Source organism: Mixophyes fleayi, chromosome 3, assembly GCF_038048845.1.
Source record: "Mixophyes fleayi isolate aMixFle1 chromosome 3, aMixFle1.hap1, whole genome shotgun sequence".
Classification (NCBI taxonomy): domain Eukaryota; kingdom Metazoa; phylum Chordata; class Amphibia; order Anura; family Limnodynastidae; genus Mixophyes; species Mixophyes fleayi.
The window spans coordinates 200,194,843-200,213,260 of record NC_134404.1 but is presented as its reverse complement, the minus strand read 5'-3'; the positions used below and the strand labels follow the sequence as shown (position 1 = coordinate 200,213,260).

At 38.5% G+C, this 18,418-nt stretch overlaps 1 protein-coding gene across 1 annotated transcript in view; it reads left to right on the top strand.

Moving 5' to 3' along the window:
- TBC1D32 (TBC1 domain family member 32) overlaps positions 1 to 18,418 on the top strand; it is a 200,042-nt gene that overhangs the window by 69,869 nt on the left and 111,755 nt on the right. The window contains exons 16-17 of the mRNA XM_075202997.1: positions 9,405 to 9,529; positions 12,903 to 13,104. Coding sequence (XP_075059098.1) covers positions 9,405 to 9,529; positions 12,903 to 13,104 — 327 coding nt within the window. The remainder of the gene's footprint in view (positions 1 to 9,404; positions 9,530 to 12,902; positions 13,105 to 18,418) is intronic.

Genomic DNA, 18,418 nt, shown 5'->3' with positions numbered 1-18,418 from the left:
TAGGGAGCTCCACCTGCCTTCATCAGCATTTTGGTTTCTTCTGGAGGCACCAATCCATTGCTGAGCACGGAGGAATCTTTGCAGTCAAACCAAACACATATTGGCTGCTGTCGGATTCCCTCCTGTCTGCTAGTGTTAGCAGGAAGCTAAGTATCTTCTTCTTTGCCTTTCTATCTCACATTGTACTTGCTGCCTTGTATGAAAAGGGGAAGTATATTGTGTACTATAGAGATTATAGTGAAGTTGATACATGTATAATACATTGAGGTTGACTCACTACATTCTTTTTTTGGAGGGGGTGGGGGTTGTGTGTTTATATTAATAAAGAAAAGAAAAAAAGCAGACCAACTGGTTTATTAGAGAGAAGCCTGCATTTGGTCAGCATTCTCAGACTGCCAAGGAGGAAAGAAGCAGTCCAGTGGAGTGAAAAGATATAGAAATCTCCCGCTTTTCTGCAGCAGATTGTATGTTCCCAAGAGGGAAATACAATCGAGGCAGCCAAGGCTATAATTCAGACTGGACATTACTGCACAGGTTTTTCTCCTCTCCAAATCATTTTGAGCTGGTCCATGGCCATCTAGGAGGGCTAAGTACCTTTTTCTATCATTATTTACACATTATAAAAGAAAATATGCACAGTGTTTATATTGTGATAGTGGATATATGTATGCAGTTGTTTGGAATAAATATTGTGCCACATAAACACATTTTGTACCTAGGTTGCTAAAATACAGAGTATACGTTGGGACATATGTGCATGGGTGTAAGCTTCCTAGTGGACAGTCAGACACAGGGGTGGTTTGTGCAGGCTGTGGTGCAGGGACCGGGGGTGAACAGGCCCAGGTTACTGCTCCACAGTAGTTGGAGGACCGACATGGGCAGTCACACTGGCGCAATCCGTGTCGGCACTGACTCAGATGCTTGCCAGCAGAGATCCCAGCATTCGCTGAGGTACTGCCCCCGGCTCCCACCCCTTTAGCTCCGTCTGCTGCACCATTTCCACCAGCAGGTGAACCTGAGCCTTCTTGGTCAGTCATCCACCTCCTCTTTCAAAGGCCCCTCTCAGGGAGAGCCTGCTGGTACACTTCCTTAGTTAAAGGCCTGGATAGGTTAAATTGGTTTCTGGACACTCCCAGAACCCAAGCATGACACTGCAAGCGTCATAGGTCTACTCATCCTCTCCTCGCACTTTCTGATTCAGAAGAGTCTTCGGTGGAGGAAGGTGAGCTTCTTGAGGATTCGGATTTCCCCCTGGTGGGTGATATGGCTGAACCCTCAGGGAGTCAGGACATTGAGGATCTGGTACTGGCAGTTCGCCAGATATTGAATCTATTGGATCTAGAGGAACCTTGGTCAGACCTAGGTCTCTTTAAGCGCAGGAAATGTCATGTCTGTTTTCCAGCATCAGTGGAGCTTACAGAGATAGCTGAGTCAGCTTGGAAGTAGCCAGATCATAAGTTTGTTATACCACACAGATTTCCAGTCCTTTATTCCCTGCAGGCGTTAAAAACGGGCCGCTGGGAACAGGTTCCAAATGTGGATATGCCAGTGGCCAGGCTGACCTGCCATACTACTCTTCCAGTGCCGGGTTCTGCGGCACTCCCTGATGCCACTGACCGCAGAGTGGAGGATTTTCTTAAATCCATCTTCCTGGTGGCAGGCGCCTCACTAAGACCTATGCTGTCTTCAGCATGGGTCGCCAGGCAATGGTGACCTGGGCTGACCAGCTAGTAGCAGGGTTACAAGACTCAGATCTTCTTCCCTTGACTCTACATTTAAAGGAGGCCTCTGGTTACCTGTATGAGGCTGCTCAAAATGCAGCCTCAGTTTCCTCAACTATCTCGGCATCGGCAATAGTGGCCCGTAGGACTCTCTGGTTCAGGTCCTAGGATCCCGATGCAGAGTCAAGAAATCACTATAGGGAGAGTTGGAGGGCAGCCAAGCACTCTCTACAATTATAGCCATGTCCCCATGCATGCTGGTCACGCCCACTGGCGGCATGGTGTGGAAACACCCCTCTGCAAATCCTGCATTTGCGCCTGGGGGGGCGTCCATTGTTGAGAAGCCAGACCATTAGGAGCAGGTCCTCTGTAGCCAGAGGTCATTCCCAGAGAGGTAGAGCCCTATTCTCAACAAAACATCCAGACCCCAGGCTCCTAGACAATCGAGCAGCCTGACTGGGCCCTTCCCCTCTCTGTGACCGCAGGGGTAGAGGGACGCCTGCTGTGGGTCAGAATTCTTGGAGCGTCATTCTCCCAGAACTTGAATAGAGGGGTGATCATTCAGGGGGTCAGCATAGCTGTTTTTCTAGGGTTGCCCCCCCCCTTGTTCTTTTCACATAATGATGACACTAAATTGAAGCCAGGTTGTCTCTTTGCTTCCTTCAGCAGAAGTCATCTGCCGGAATATGTCCAGGAGAAGGTTCCCTTCACTCCCTTAGCCCCTCAGACCTTTCCTCAAGAGATGGCTGGGCATGAAAGTTTACACTCTTCAGATGCAAATCCCCTGGGGGGTGGGCCTAGTCTCTCTACTTCCTGTAGGGCCCCTTGAGCAGGCAGAGGGACTTTCCTTCCCTCACAGAGCCCCAGAAGTTGCGGCCTTTCTAGTGCAGCTCCTGGTGAGCCTGAGGGTTCCCGATTGTCCCCATCGGGTCCACAGACATTGTAAAGGTAGCAGTTCCAAGAAGGTTTCTGCTCTGTTGAGGCCACCTGTTAAGGCAGGGCCTGGTTCTTTACCAGCACTTACCTCTGTGAGTTTTGATGGCATGGTCTTTGAGGCCATACTCTGGCGGTCCAGAGGGCTTTCCTCCAGAAAGGGATTTATCGTAAGTATAAAAATCCTCTTTATAATTAGAACATATTTAAAAACACAAAAAATTTAATATTTGATCATAAAACACACTTTCATGAAATTTCACACTACATTTATACTACTTTAATAATTGGCCATACCTTTCTCCATATCTTCAAACAGTCTTAGTGGTATATTTACTAAACTGCAGGTTTGAAAAAGTGGAGATGTTGCCTATAGCAACCAATCAGATTCGAGTTATCATTTATTTAATACACTTTACAAAATGACATGTAGAATCTGATTGGTTGCTATACCCTAGGCAGCATCTCCACTTTTTCAAACCAACAGTTTAGCAAATATACCCATAAGACGTCTCTCTTTTAGGCAAGTCACTTTTTTTTTTTATCTTTCTTGTTTTTGTCATTGTATGCCATTTGTATGCCACAGTGCTGTGTAATATGTTGACTCTCTTTAAACATAATACCTTTATAAAGCACCTTACAAAAAGAACCTGAAGACAAAGTAATATGCAGTTATTATAAAATAGGCTAAAACAGCAAAAAAGAAAATTATACCATTACACAATATTTATTCTCTCTCTCTTTCTCTCTCTCCCGTTTCTATTAAGCTATATGTAATTTAGATTTCCTGATAAACTGAAGACAATAGCAACAATTACATATGACAATGTTTCTTTCTCTGCCTTCTTTACTACTAATAGAATAACCCCTATTATTGTAGACATCAAGCATCTTTTGGTTAATATCCCATGCAGCTCTTATTCTTATCTCATCCCTTGTAACAGCCTTGAAGGAAAATGTGTTTCACAGTGACAGAGCAGACATTCAGTTCTATAGCATGTCTAACATGCAGGGCTGATCCCCACTGTGAAGTGGTTTATGTACCTGAGCTCTGCTTTACTGTTGACATCCACCACTGTGCTTGGAAAGGACAAGGTTCCGTGCTGACTTTGAAGGCATGAGTCCTTTTAAGCTGCAATGAATTAAAAAGGCATGGAGTGGCTTGTACCCTGCAATGCATTATATTTGACAAGCAAAATGATATAGGAGAATAGTTAGGCATTTCTATTCACTCAAACTGTAAGGTTGGCCTCATTTGTATTGATAATAGCACTTGATATTTAAAGATTACCTACCAGCTTTTGAATAAGATTTTCTACATTAAAAACTGTACTTCCTTTACCCCCTGCACCTGACATTAAGACTTTTTTCTGCCCTTGCAAAAGTGTAAACCTGCAGCAAAACTATTTCTTTTGTGTGTTACTTTGGGGATTTAGCACGTAAGTGTAAGTAAGTGTAATTGTTTGGATTCGCAGAGCACAAGATGGAGTGTGGGTTTTGCAAATGTTTGAATGGTCTGATGTAAGGAGTTGGGTTGATCAGGGATGTTCCTTACTGGATGCTGATTAAATGCACGAGTAGGCTGTCTTATACACCCATATGTTTTGCTGGACAAGATTATTTAACTGAGATAAAGTGGTAGAGAAAGCACATTAGGGGTAGTTCCCTGCATTATATATGGGCCTTCCAGTAGCACTTACAGAAAAGTGCATTTCTAGGTGCAATATGAACAAAAAAGCATTCAAATAATGTAATTAGAAAAGGGAAGAGTACTTAAAAATGAGCAATAATATGCTGGAGGCTGCTGAAATGATACACAATGATTATGATTACTATCAGCAACACTAGCTAGCCGCTTCAGATCAGCTTATTGCGACTTGAACCATCTAGCTGATTCATTAGTGGCTGCTATATTTGATAAAGTAGTGCCTGTCTATTCGCATTACTTAATTGATATTTTCATATGTTCTTTAGCAGGAAAGAAGATTCACAAATGATTTTTATATGGGGAGCCAACAGATTTGTGTACTTAATTTGTATTTGTATTTTTTGTGTTTTGTAGTTATTTATATGTTGTATAGTAATTGTGACTTGTGAAGAATATTCTCTCTTGTATATTTGACACTTCGTTACATTATTAGATTGTGTAAAAATAGGGTAATGTGAAAGTCGCATTTACCAATAACCCTATAAAGCCACATCTCTGTGCTTTCTCTATACTACAATGTTATGTAGTTCTACACACTTGTTTCTCCTGATGTAAACATGGCGAATATGCTAGTGATGTATACCTGGACACATCGTGAGATGGGACAATTTGAACATATTTATGTAAATGCCCTTTTTCATTTGTGCATCTATTCCTGCTTATGTTCAAGGATCAAATGTAGTAAAGCAAAAAATAACAGCACCTGATTATAAATGAAGATAAATAAGGCAGTGTTTTAGGAGAAACTTGGAAAGGCTAAAATTAATCAATAGGTTGGTCTGAATGAATTAGTAAGTTTGACTTTGAAGGATGTTTCACTCCAATACATATTTTCAGTTGGATCCATAAGGTTTGTGTAGATTAGTTTTAGAGCACCAAAAAGTGGCACTCTGAAACTGCTACAAACCGGCAGACATGTGCAAATAAAGAATTAGTGCTAGTAAGTATTTTTGGCAGGTTATAAATTACCTTTATTTGCTTAATCTCCAGTGATCTATTTACAAGGTGATCCCTTGGGTCATGATGATGGACTCTCTTGCTTTGCTAAGTGTTGCTCTTCTCTCATGAGAATATGTACGAGGAAACATTCTCCATCTTACTTCAGGGGGTAAATGTATCAGGCTGCAACACCTATCTCTCCCAAGTTGTACAGTCATGGCCAAAAGTTTTGACACAAGTATTGGTTTTCACAAAGTTTGCTGCTTCAGTGTTTTTAGACCTTTTTGTTAGATGTTGCTTTGGTAAAATTACAAGCATTTCATAAGTGTCAATTGCTTTTATTGACAATTACATAAAGTTTATGCAAAGAGTCAAAATTTGCAGTGTTGACCCTTCTTTTTGAAGACCTCTACAACTTGCCCTGGCATGCTGTCAATCAACTTTTGGGCCACATACTGACTGATGACCATTCTTGCCTAATCAGTTTTTGGAGTTTGTCAGAATTTGTAGGTTTTTGTTTGTCCACCCGCCTCTTCAGGCTTGACCACAAGTTCTCAACGGGATTAAGGTCTGGAGAGTTTCCTGGCCATGGACTCAAAAATCCACTTATATATCACTTATGCCTTTTGACAAGGTGCTTCATCATGCTGGAAAAGGCATTGTTTGTAACCAAACTGTTCTTGGATGGTTGGGGGCAGTTGCTTTTGGAGGATGTTTTGGTACCAATCTTTGTTCATGGCTGTGTTCTTAGGCAAAATTGTGAGTGAGCCCACTCCCTTGGCTGAGAAGCACCCCCACACATGAATGGTCTCAGGATGCTTTACTGTTGGCATGACACAGGACTGATGGTAGCGCTCACCTTTCCCTGTCCGGATAAGCGTATTTCCAAATGCCCCAAACAATCTGAAAGGGGATTCATCAGAGAAAATTACTTTACCCCAGTCCTCAGCAGTCCAATCCAGTCTTTTGCAGATTATCAGTCTGTCCCTGCTGTTTTTCCCAGAGAGAAGTGGCTTCTTTGCTGGCCTCTAAAAGTCTTTGTCTCACTATGCGTGCAGATGAACTCGCAGCTGCCTGCTGCTATTCCTGACCAAGCTCTGTACTGGTGGTGACCCGATCCTGAAGCTGAATCAACTTTTGGAGACGGTCCTGGTGCTTGCTGGACATTCTTGGGCACCTTGAAGCTTTCTACACAACTATTGAACCTCTCTCCTCGAAGGTTTTGATAATCCGATAAATGGTTGATTTAGGTGCAATCTTACTAGCAGCATCCTTGCCTGTGAAGCCTTTTTGTGCAAAGCAATGATGACTGTACGTGTTTCCTTGCAGATAACCATGTTTACCAGAGGAAGAACAATGATTTCGAGCACTACCCTCCTTTTAATGCTTCCAGTCTGTTATTCTAACTCAATCAGCATGACAGAGTGATCTGCAGCCTTGTTATCGTCAACACTCTCACCTGTGTTAACGAGAGAATCGCTGACCTGATGTCAGCTGGTCCTTTTGTGGAAGGGCTGAAGTACAGACCAAGGGCTAAATGTATGAACCTCCAATTTCTGGATATCGGCGACTTTGCAGGTAAAATTTAAAGCGGCGATGGCTTGTAAAGTCAAGTTTGCCTTTACAAATTTAAATTTTACCTGCAAAGTCGCCGATTTCCGGCGACTTGCAGAAATCGGAGGTTCATACATTTACCCCTAAATGTTGTTTTTGGGATAAAGTTCATTGTCATGGCAAAGAGGGACTTTGAAATCAATTGCAATTCATCTGATCGCTCTTCATTTCATTCTGGAGTATATGCAAATTGCCATCATAAAAACTATGCCAGCAGACTTTGTGAAAAATATTTGTGTCAATGTCAAAACTTTTGGCCATGACTAGTCAAACTCGCCCGAGTTTCAACAAAAACTGAAACTCGCCCGAGATTTAACAGAAATAAAAGCATGTTGTTTGAGCTATCTGGTCAATGTAATAACAGGAGGCAAAATGGAAGTTTAAATAAAGTATGTTTTTTGTTGAGGAGGGGCAAAAATGATTATTATTTTTCTTATGGGGATTTAATTAATGATTATATGTAAGGGATTTTTTTTAAAGTAAATTATTATATTGCAGTGGCTTAATATTTCATCACCAGTGGGGCAATATTTTTATTTTGATGATGTGGCAACACTTAATATTTCCTGATGGGGACACCATTAAAAGTACATACTTGTGGCACTAGAAGTGTTAGCATGCACATGAGCACTTGTTGTGTCACAAGTATGTAGTTTAAATGGTGTCCCCATTAGGAAATATTAGTGTCATGAGAAAAGAAAAATCTTACCCCACTGGCAATTAGATAGTAAGCCAATATATTTAAAAAAAATAAAAAAAAATACATATATTCATTACAGAAATTTACACTCATCACGTGTAGGCGTTGAATTTAACTTTGGTAAGGAACATATTTCATTGATAAGTATATGTCAAAATAAGATGCATCTCAAGGGGAAGGGTTGTTTAATGTGCATCTAATGTCCCATACTATACTATAATGTATTTTCACCTGAGTGCCCGTTATCTGCCTCTTGAAGTGCAAGAGGCTGCTGGTGTTGGATATATGCATCTTAAAGTAATTTTGCAATTTGGGCATATGAACAGTGCAACGCATTTTATAAAATGTTCAAAAGTACAACATTCTAAAGCATTTACATCTAATGCTAAATTAAACAAATGTAAATAGTTAGTTGCATACAGATGTTGCACAGAAATGCCAGCATTCAATGCCTGTTTTTGTCAGAGGATAATAATGCAGATGGCTAAGAATAGCCACAGGCACTTTACTCACCCTCAGCTACAATAGTTATCCTGCTACCTTAAATATTAACTGTTCTCCACACCTCTTTTTTATTGTAAACATTTGGCCAGGCTCATCGTTACCTTCTGTTCCATTTCATTGCAATTCATTTTTTTGTGTCATGTTCTCTTCAATGTACATTACTACGTAATATGTTGGTGCTTTATAACTAAAAGATAATAATAATGTAGCACATACTGTAGACTGATTAAAAAACATTACAGAAATGTGCACAACTAGTTTATTCGTAAAACAATTTGTCCCCCGTAAGCTAATTTATAAACAATTTTGTCCCTCTAAAACATAAATCATGATTTACTTAAACTCCCATTGTGCCTTCTGTTATATTAACATTGCCCAGCAGTGTAACAGTGATGTGTTTGGAAATCTCGCCTATAGAAAGCAGCATGCTGTTTCTGGAGATTTTCAATTCAAGCTCAAGTTTGCAAAATTGCTTCATACATTTGGCGATTTGTATAGCTAGAGTGGCCAAAAATTCGGTAATGTGGTTTGTAGTAATTTTAAGAATCGAGTTCAGGCTTCAAGATAAGTACCAACAGTGTTGTTTTTAATGCATCTTGTAGATCAGGCCTGTCCAACCTGCGGCCCTCCAGATGTTGTGAAACTACAAGCCCCAGCATTCTTTGCTGGTAGACAAGCAGTTGATAGCTGGAAGGGCATGCTGGGACTTGTAGTTTCACAACATCTGGAGGGCCACAGGTTGGACAGGCCTGTTGTAGATAGTCCTTGTTTATTCTGAAAAAATTATCTTGACATGGCATAAGATTGTATTCTTGCAGCTTCCAAAAGATGCTAATGTAAAGTTAAATTAATTTGTCTTTTTAAATGTGGTTTTAAATATTTTTAAAAGCTAATTGAAAATATTTGTTTTTTGGGGGAACATCCTGTTTTTTGCAAAAAAAAATCCCTGTTTCTGACGGAGTTTGAAGTGTGTGTTTGTGTCCTTTTTCGGTGTTGGTTCAGTACCTTATTTTAAGCGATTTCATGTTTATTTCTGAATACAGCGCTGATGCAGTAATATGCTCTTCCCATATGTTTTCTAGCTATAAACTTTATTTACAGAGATTGTTATTCCTTTTTATCACATTTTTCTTTCTAAGGCAGTATAATAGCTAAAGCTGCTTTTGAACATGTCATTCCTGCTCTTAATGAATGTGTTATTCTATAAACAGTGCGTCTGTTTCTATTTTGTTTGATGCTAGTTTCTAATACACTTTCAATTGATGTCTTACTGTTTTGTTCTTAGGTTCACTTGAACTGTGACGGAACTACACTATCCTTCATTGCTGATATTTTAGCAAGGATTGCTTCTAGTGAAGCAGGGCTTTCCCTTCTTCTCTATGGAGAAAAAGCAGATTATGTCAAAGACTGGTATGGTTTTGGAATTTTATGCTAGAAACATAAAGCAATAAAATAAAATTTTGGGGTTTGATGATGCTGTAATTTTGCATGGGTGAATGGCGTGTTCATTGATGAACGGTGGTATTAAAGGAAGGATCTCTCCACGTCACTCATACTAACCTGCTGAAGTTTGAATATTTGTTCAGTTAAAATGTAAAATTTACTCATTCAAATCTGTGAGTGGTCAGGTTTTCATGATCAGTTCACATTCAACCGGTGCTGGAGGAACACAGGATTATTGATCTAAAATAAAAATTCTTGGGTTAGTCCTTGTAAGATGCCGCACTTTCTGTAAGGAGTATATGTTTAGGCACATATCCCTTACCTCTCTCTCTGTGTTCTGTTTTAAATCTGGCTGCGTATTGGTTTCATGCCTGTCAGCAGGCACTGGATTTAAGTACATTTTGTGCGTGTTGGTGTGTCCGAACAGCAGGCTCTCTATTGTTATAGACCTGGTGTTTCTGCCCCTACCTCTCTGCACATGATATTTACCTTCAGCATGTATTTTAAACTTGCACCCATAATGAATGCCTGGCCTATAACTCACTATGTCTTTTCTCCTCCTAATATTATTCTTGTTCTTGCTCTGTGGTCAGTGTAATTAGTCTGGGATCCTTTATCTTTAGGTTACTGTTAGTGAATTCCATCACCTCTTGGTGGGTGTCCTGGTTAAAGACCAATCACCCATTAATCTCTGTGCCATATGTGAGCCATCATAAACTTACAGTCTGTGTGCAATGTAGATGATTAGATCTGGTGCTAATCCAGATTGGCGCTGGTCAATTAGAGGTGCGGAGTCTGATGCACTTAGCTGCCGAGAGCTTGCAGGTCGCATTCCACTGGTCTGCCCCAAGATGTAGCACTGTAGGAGGAGAATGGCAGTAATAGTAGTAGAAAGTGAAAAAGTATTCGTGTAGTCAGACAAGCCGAATTTGGTACACAATCGGTAGGTGGTCTCAGAGTGGGAGTGATCTGAGTTCGGTACACGATCGGGTGGCAAAATCACAAGGGCAAAATCACAAGGCAGAGTACAAGGTCTAGATAGTCTGGTACAAGGAGTCAGCAGTGGATAGTCAACAAGCCGGAGTAGTTCACAAAACGCAGGAGAACAAGAATGGTCAGACATTCAGCACTGGTACACCGGAGTCAGGCAAGGAACTAAGTAGCACAAGGAATCCACAAAGAGGATGAAGCCAGGAAGCAAACAAGTGAAGTTTTAAAAACCCTAGCAAGTTTGAATTCCCCCTCCTGGGTTGCGGTTATGTGACCGCCAATACCCAGAATTTTGACTCGAACAGCAGAGAGACCAGGGCTGGAGTGTGGAGCGGTAAGTCTGTAACACCGTGACAGTTTATTTTCCTAGTATTAGATAGAGGAGGGCTAAGTGGATAACCAGTTACTCTGGGGTTTCAGATCTTTTTTTTAATTTATTTTATTATAGTTTTGCCTGTTTTATTTTTTACTTTTTTGATGTGTTTGTTTTACTTGTTTTCAGTGCCACCTCCTCCAATATTCCTAGAGAGGCACTCTTATGTTGGTTGGCACTGCAGTTTTTCATCTGGGATTTCCTTTACATAGTAAAATAGTTCTAGGTGAACTATGATGACCCCAATACATAGTACAGCCACTTGTATTAAGAGGTCATCCCCTCTAATTGGCAAGGATCCCTGATAAATAAAAACACGTGGTTCCCTCTTTAAGCCAATGATAGCTGCTAATCGACAAAATTGCAATATAATCAAGCTGGCTGTACTGTTTATGCAATATAGCCATTTCTTGCTCTGTGTGACAGGGTCCAGAGATTAAATTCCCTAAAGCCCACCTTGTTAGCTCCGAGCTGGGTTTGATCTAGACTTTTTTTAGGGGTTGGTTTACCATGAACCTCGTAAGAAAAATAAATCTCTTTTAAAAACATATTTGAAATTAAATTTGGTAGTAATTAATCTATGATTAGCATTGTAACTTTCAACCATATGTGAAATGTTTTCTTTAATCTTCTTCCTGTCTGTGTCTCCTGTCTTACTCCCTGTCTCTCTCCCTGTCTTACTTAACTATCTAATTTCTTCTACATGCTAGATCTGTTTATTTTCATCATCCCTGCTGCAGTGCAAATCAAATCCTGTCTTACCCTGGGTTAAATTCCATAGATTCTTTCATGCAGTGAATAGTGTTTTAGAGTATTGCTTCCTTGCAGGAAGTAGCACTAGGGGATTGCACTCCAAGGTTGAAAAGGAGCTGTGTAAAATACAGGGGAACAGATTATCAGAAGATGATGGAAAATTTAGAAAAAGTTGAAGGGGGTTTAGGGAAGCATAATAACACAAAGACTTCATTTAGTAGATACCAGTGCTGAGAAAGGGGTGGGGACTATGACTGAAACTGTGTGTGGTGTGTCCATTCGTTTATAACGTCGATTTATCAGCAACAACAAAAAGAACACTTCAAACTTACACAGCACTTATTTAAAAGGTGCTGAATTGGTTTTTTGGAGCTTCTTGCAATTGATGGGTCATCTGTGGGAAGCAAAAATGGATTAAATTCATGGCATTAATAGTTAAAATCACTTTGATTAAGAAAATAAACAATGCCTGAAAACTTTTTACAAAAGTACTAATAGAGCTATTGTAACACTTCTGCCTTATGATCCATCTGGCTTCTCAATGGAGAAGTAACCTCTGTATTTCCTTTGTAGCTTTGAGGGGGGTGAGTTTGGTAAGTATTGTAGGTGTGAATAATGTTCTAATCTGTTTTGCAACATACCTCAATAAAGTACGGACACTGTAAGCCATTTTCAGCAATGCTTAAATGTGTGATTATTTATGTGTCAGTACGTGATGTTCAACTTTTGCATCAAGGTGGTGAGTTGTCCATATTTTCTTGCACTGACACGTGAAAATTCTGTTGCCCACTGTCTTTAACGGTGACTTACACTAGTTGAAATTAGTTTACATGGTTGCATTTTCCCCTTTAATAAATGACCATGCAAAAATGTGCTTATAATTTGCAAAATATAGTCAACAAATAATAAAGCCAATATTATTAGGTATGTTTTCACTTGACAAGTACTTTTCACTCACGAACTTGCTTACTTAACCAATATTTCTATGGATAGCTGCAATAGCAAAATTCACCTCATTCATTTTAGAGTCAATCACTCTAAACTTGCCCTCTCTCATGATGTCATTTTGAAAATCCACCTATTGAGAAAAAAAAATACACTTTAGGAAAGGTACACTTTCTTTCTCCCTATGAGGTTTATTTAATCTTATTATAAAGATCTGCCTTTTCTTTGCGTTAGAGTTTATATTGTTAATCTTACCTGTGGACAATTATGTTATTTCAGTAATGCAGGTGCTCATGTAATCGCCCACTTTTCCAAGAAGCTTCTCAATGAAGATATTCCTGTCTTAACTGAATCAGACTTGTTACCTGTGCTGAAAGGATCATTCATATTTGTGTGTCGCCAAATGTACCATACATGTGAAGGACTCCAAGTTTTAACTCCTTATCAGCTACATGAATGCATAGCTGGGGCCTGGAAAAAGGTAATTCATTAAATTAGCCATGTTCTCTAAATATCCCAGTTTCTGTTTGTAAATGATTCCACAGCATTTCTTCAGTTCATAGTACCAGACTTGAGCTTGCTACTTTGCTTACTTCCATATGCAAGAATAGTGTAGCAGCAGACATTTCTTTGTGATGTATCTATATTCTATGTAGGCTATAAAGGAACACACAGGGCCTGATTCATTTTCAGACATACATCCATTTTCATAGTGTATCTTGTGTTAAATAGATCTGTGCATGCTCAGAAAGAGACATTATGCCAATGAACGCAATTGCATGCAGTTCATGTCCAAACACAACTGACAATTATGGCTGCCTACGACTTGAGGGGCGGAACAGGGGAAGGAAGGAAGATGCGTACTAACATAGGCCACGTACAGTAAGGACGTTCTGTTTAATGTACACCCTTACAGGGCAGGTATAAGTGCCAACTGATAGTGATGACTGGTGTGGCATAATCTTTGGTTTAAAAACTACACATATGGGTGTAGCTAGCTAGCACAGAACATGTGTATGCAAGTAAGATAGAGTATAAAAAACACATATGTGAAAGTATCTTGATTTATGTACTGAATGTAAAATAAAAGAAAAAATTGTTGAAAACCCATGTTTGTATTAATGATTATACTGTTAAGTTATTTATTTTATAATATATTTTTATATGCATTCTGACGTGACCGTATATTGCACAGTCGCTTGTGCATATACTGCAGTCTGTCTATGTAAGTCAAGTACCATTTATACACAGCGTACTTACACTCAGATTCAAATCAAATCACATTCTGAAATCCGATTGGATTTGAATACTGTTGGAGCTACACTAAAGTTCTGTGCTCTTTTTTTAAAAACGAAAATTGCGCCCGAACATGAATCATGCCCAATATGTTTTCAGGACAAAATAAATTCCTGTCATCACATCTTCCTCATTAAGTGTAGGGCAGTTGTACCGCACGTCTTTGTCACTGTTCTGCTCAACTGTTATCAACCTGTCATCACTACAGTCTTTCCTGCAATATTGAACAGGACCTTTTATTTACGAGAAAACAATTAATATGGCGGTCCCTTCGACAAATGTTTTACTCACTGGTTACTCTTGCATATATTGTGAGCTTTTAATGTTTCTATAACTTCCACTTTTTCATTGTGTTTCTCTCTATAGTGCTTCATACGCTAAGCATAAGAACCCTAGCCTAAACTGATGAGCACTAAATAGGGCAGTTTACATTTGTAGGTGAAATTCTTGGTTAACCATTGTCTGTGCTTTATCTAAAATATGCAATGATTATTGCAAAGATCAGATTAGTGAGTCCCCATACCCATTTACAAAACACAAAGATAATTTGCGGCTTCATACCAAAAATGCAATGTATCAGTTTTGCTGAAGAGAGTAGTTAAAAAAAAAAAAAAAAAAAATATGTGACAGATTATTTTACATTATTACAATTTTGGAAAGCAAGATTTACATCTTGAACTAAGATTATATCATAAGATTAAGGCTTGGTTAATATTATGGTGATACGAGTTAGGATTGCAACTACTTACTATATTATTATTATTATTATTGCTACTATTAATGTACATTTTATTATTTGATCCACAATATCATACATCAAAATAATTTTCGTTATTGAACACCCATGAAGTCGTGAAATACTCGGGGGGGGGGGGGGGGGGGGGGTGTTGTGTGTGCTGAGAAAAAAATTAATTTAGGTTCTCTTCCACTTAATTACTAGGAATTCTCTAAGAGGGAGGGGGGATTCAAATAGCCGCAAAGTGTCTCACGGCCATTCTGGAGACACTTTGCGGGGAAGATTTTGATAGAAATCTCCGCTCAAAAATCTGCTGAGATTCTACCATAGTTACTGACAAACTGCAAAGCTAATTTAATTCCCCCCTAAAAAAAACCTTATTAAAACTACGAAGTATTTATTAATACATATACCATTTAAATGAAATAAGATATGGAAGTGGTACACAAAGCTTCTAGGGCTAGACACCATCCCTGGAAGCTCCATTCCCTCCCTTCCCCTTACTTTTCTTGCTCCTCTCCTCCGAGTGAAATTTCATTTAGGAGCCCTAGAATGCCAGCTTGTGTACACAGCATTCTGTGACTTCAAGTGCCTTGCCGTGTCAGTAGTCACGCGTTCAATAAATTCCCAGCTGAGTGTGGACACCACACTAGATGGGAGCAGCATCGGTGGCAACTTCGTGGGGTCTAGCAGCTAAGTCGATGTCTCAGCTGATGGGCCCAGGTGCAGCTGCTCCTACTCTAGTTACACCAGTGTTTGCTATATCTCTTGCAGTTTTTGAAGACCGCACATAACTTACTGTATTGTCACAACACAATTATTTTACCTTGAAATTGTGGGGTTCTGTATTCCTTTCAACTGAGAAGTAACAGATGTTAAGAGCGCTGAACATATAACAATAACGTTGGGAGGCGTGACGGAAATACTGGCAGCATCTCTTATTCTCTTATTCAGTGTCCCAAACACCAGCAATAGATTTGATTAGGAGTAGAAACCATGACCGTTAAATTGTAAGAAACAGTAAATAATTAAATGCATTATTAACAAGGAATTGTTTGGAAATCAATTTTTGTAATAGTCTGCTTAAGTTTGCTCTTTTGAATGTGCGATAAACCTGTCTACTCTCTTTCATTACATAGAACGTATCTGTCATTAGACAAAGCTTTTTCATTATATGCATTTTACTGTTATGTCTGGGTTGGTTTTTTTGCTTTTTTCTAAGCTATTCTCGTAACTGATTATTTGTAATGGTTGCTATTTACATGTTTCCCATGTTCCCATGCTTTAGTAAAAAGTGATAAATCAACTGGATAATCATTAAAATCCAGCATTAGTCAATAGATGTCATCCTTTTGAATTACATGGCATCATCTTTTGTACTGAGAAACACTGAAGATGTTCTGAATTCAGCTATTGAAGTGTCAAGATAATATTTGCATTTGTTAAAATGTATTGTGTTCTATGTACACATCATTTTAAAGAATACATTTAAAGAACACGTTGCTATTTAATATATTCAGTATTAATAGCTCAATATTTGGCAGTAAATATTGATGTCCTATAAATAAGTTGGGACAGTGAATTATGAGGCGTTTAATGTGCTGGAGTAATGAAGAGAGACTTTAAAGTACCAAATTTGCCTGCATTTTACATATCTAATTTACAGTAAAAGATAAATTATTATTTGTCTTTAAACATAACTTGCATGGCTAAACAGCATTTATCTTATACTGTTACATATGATTAATTGATTTTCTATTGGAGAATAGCTTTTGTTGAAATTTTACATTACTTAAGTGAGAAAGTAATTGTGTTTGGAAAACGTAGTGAGAAAGGACATGATTGCTCATTTGCATTAAAGTTAAATTGGTATTTTAACATGCCCACAGCTTGCTTTTCTATATATATGAGATATGTGGAAATAATTCTTATTGCATAGTATACATTTTATTAATGGACAATTTGAAAGACATGTAAGAAATTGAGTTATTTTATAGACTGAAAAACATGTAGCGACATAGCACTTTTCTTACATACAGTATATGTTCCAGGCTTTAAAAAGTATCTGTGTAGATGGTTTGTTAGACATTTTGTGGGCTTGCAGTCCATCATTCGAATTCATATGTTGGCAACAGAATTAATTGTGTCCTGTGTAAGGTGACTTCATGTTTATTTTTGTTTCATGCGTTACTTTGGTATATTCGTAAATTGCCTTTTATTGAATTTTTATGAAATTGTTGTTTACAATATGACATTTTATTCTAAAGACAATGTTAGCATGACTGTCCCTGCTGATGAGACAAGATGAGTTTCCAACTTTTTTTTATTACTCTTTCAATCATACTAATGATAAATCATGCTGTACATTTCAGGTTCTTACCTTAGTCCACGGAAGACTTACTGCATAATTTAATATACTGCTATAAGTTTTCATTATTTTAATAAACATATCTGCTTGAAATGGCCTCCTTGTTTTACAAGTAGAGCTTCCATATGTATTGGGTCTTCTTACGACGATCATGGTTTCAGATGGGCATTGAAAGTGAAGCTAGGACAATCTTTAGGGAAGTGCTAAACACCATGCCAAATTGGTATCCTATTTTTCTTTTTAATGTATAATCTATAATCCCCTAATTCATGAGCTCTGGAATGCTTGACGAGGACACAAGTTTAAATACTGCTTTCCCATGTAAAATGTACATAGGGGAAAAAGATCCAAGAAAACATTTTTTTCAAGTTCAAATAACAAAATGTCATTCCAAAAATATGTTGTTTTTTTTTTTTCACCATACACAGCATAATGTAAGCTCAGTAGATATTTTACTTTGCCAGTGCCTTCATTAATTTGTTGGCCTTTTAACACCATGTTACTTAGAAACAGATAAATGATTTTATATTAGGCGTTTTATACATAAAATTTAAAATTACTTTCCACTGCTCCTTCCCTAGATGAGTGGGTTAACGAGTGCATATACCAATAGGTCAGCAAAGTGTTTTAATTAAAAATGGCTAAGCTCCAAGAACATGCTAAAGCTGACAATTATTAGTGAGCTACTGGCTTTATCTGAATTCCATAGTCTTTGTGAAATTGCTATTCAAATTACATTTTTCTGATATTACTTTATTGAATTAAAACAAGCTAATTGTTTCACACTGAAGACATAGTCAAATCAGTATTGCCATTGTTGTCTTAGCTGACTGATTTTTACCCCACCACACACACACACACTTTTTTTTTGTCCAAATATTAAATTAGTGAATTGTAATAATGCACTATATGTACTGGATTAGTACACAATTGTACTACATTTTGGGTACGACAACCAATATCAAGTTGCAAAATTGTAAGAATATAAACATGTTTAGCATTATGCAGTCCTGCAAACCAGCTACACTGTTTGTAAAAAGTGATCCAGTATCATGTAAATCACCGGTTACTTCTCTATAAAGTTTCTAGAGTTGTTTATAATCTATAAATAGAGTTGTGGCATGATGATAGACATTCATTCAACTATGGGCTGTAGGACCGGAAACACTTGACACCAATTTTTTCAAGGAAACCATGCAAAATTACACAGCCAAATGTAGAATGAGGTGAATATTTTGCTGAATAATAAACATTTCACTCATCTCTGCTGGTTATAAGGAAGTAGTCTTGACTAAGGTTACATAATTTTGGGGGGCAGTAAGGTTCAGGTCTTACGTGCATCATGCTCTCATGGTGAGACTTAAGTATGGGGATGGGAGTACCTTTGCCAGGGGC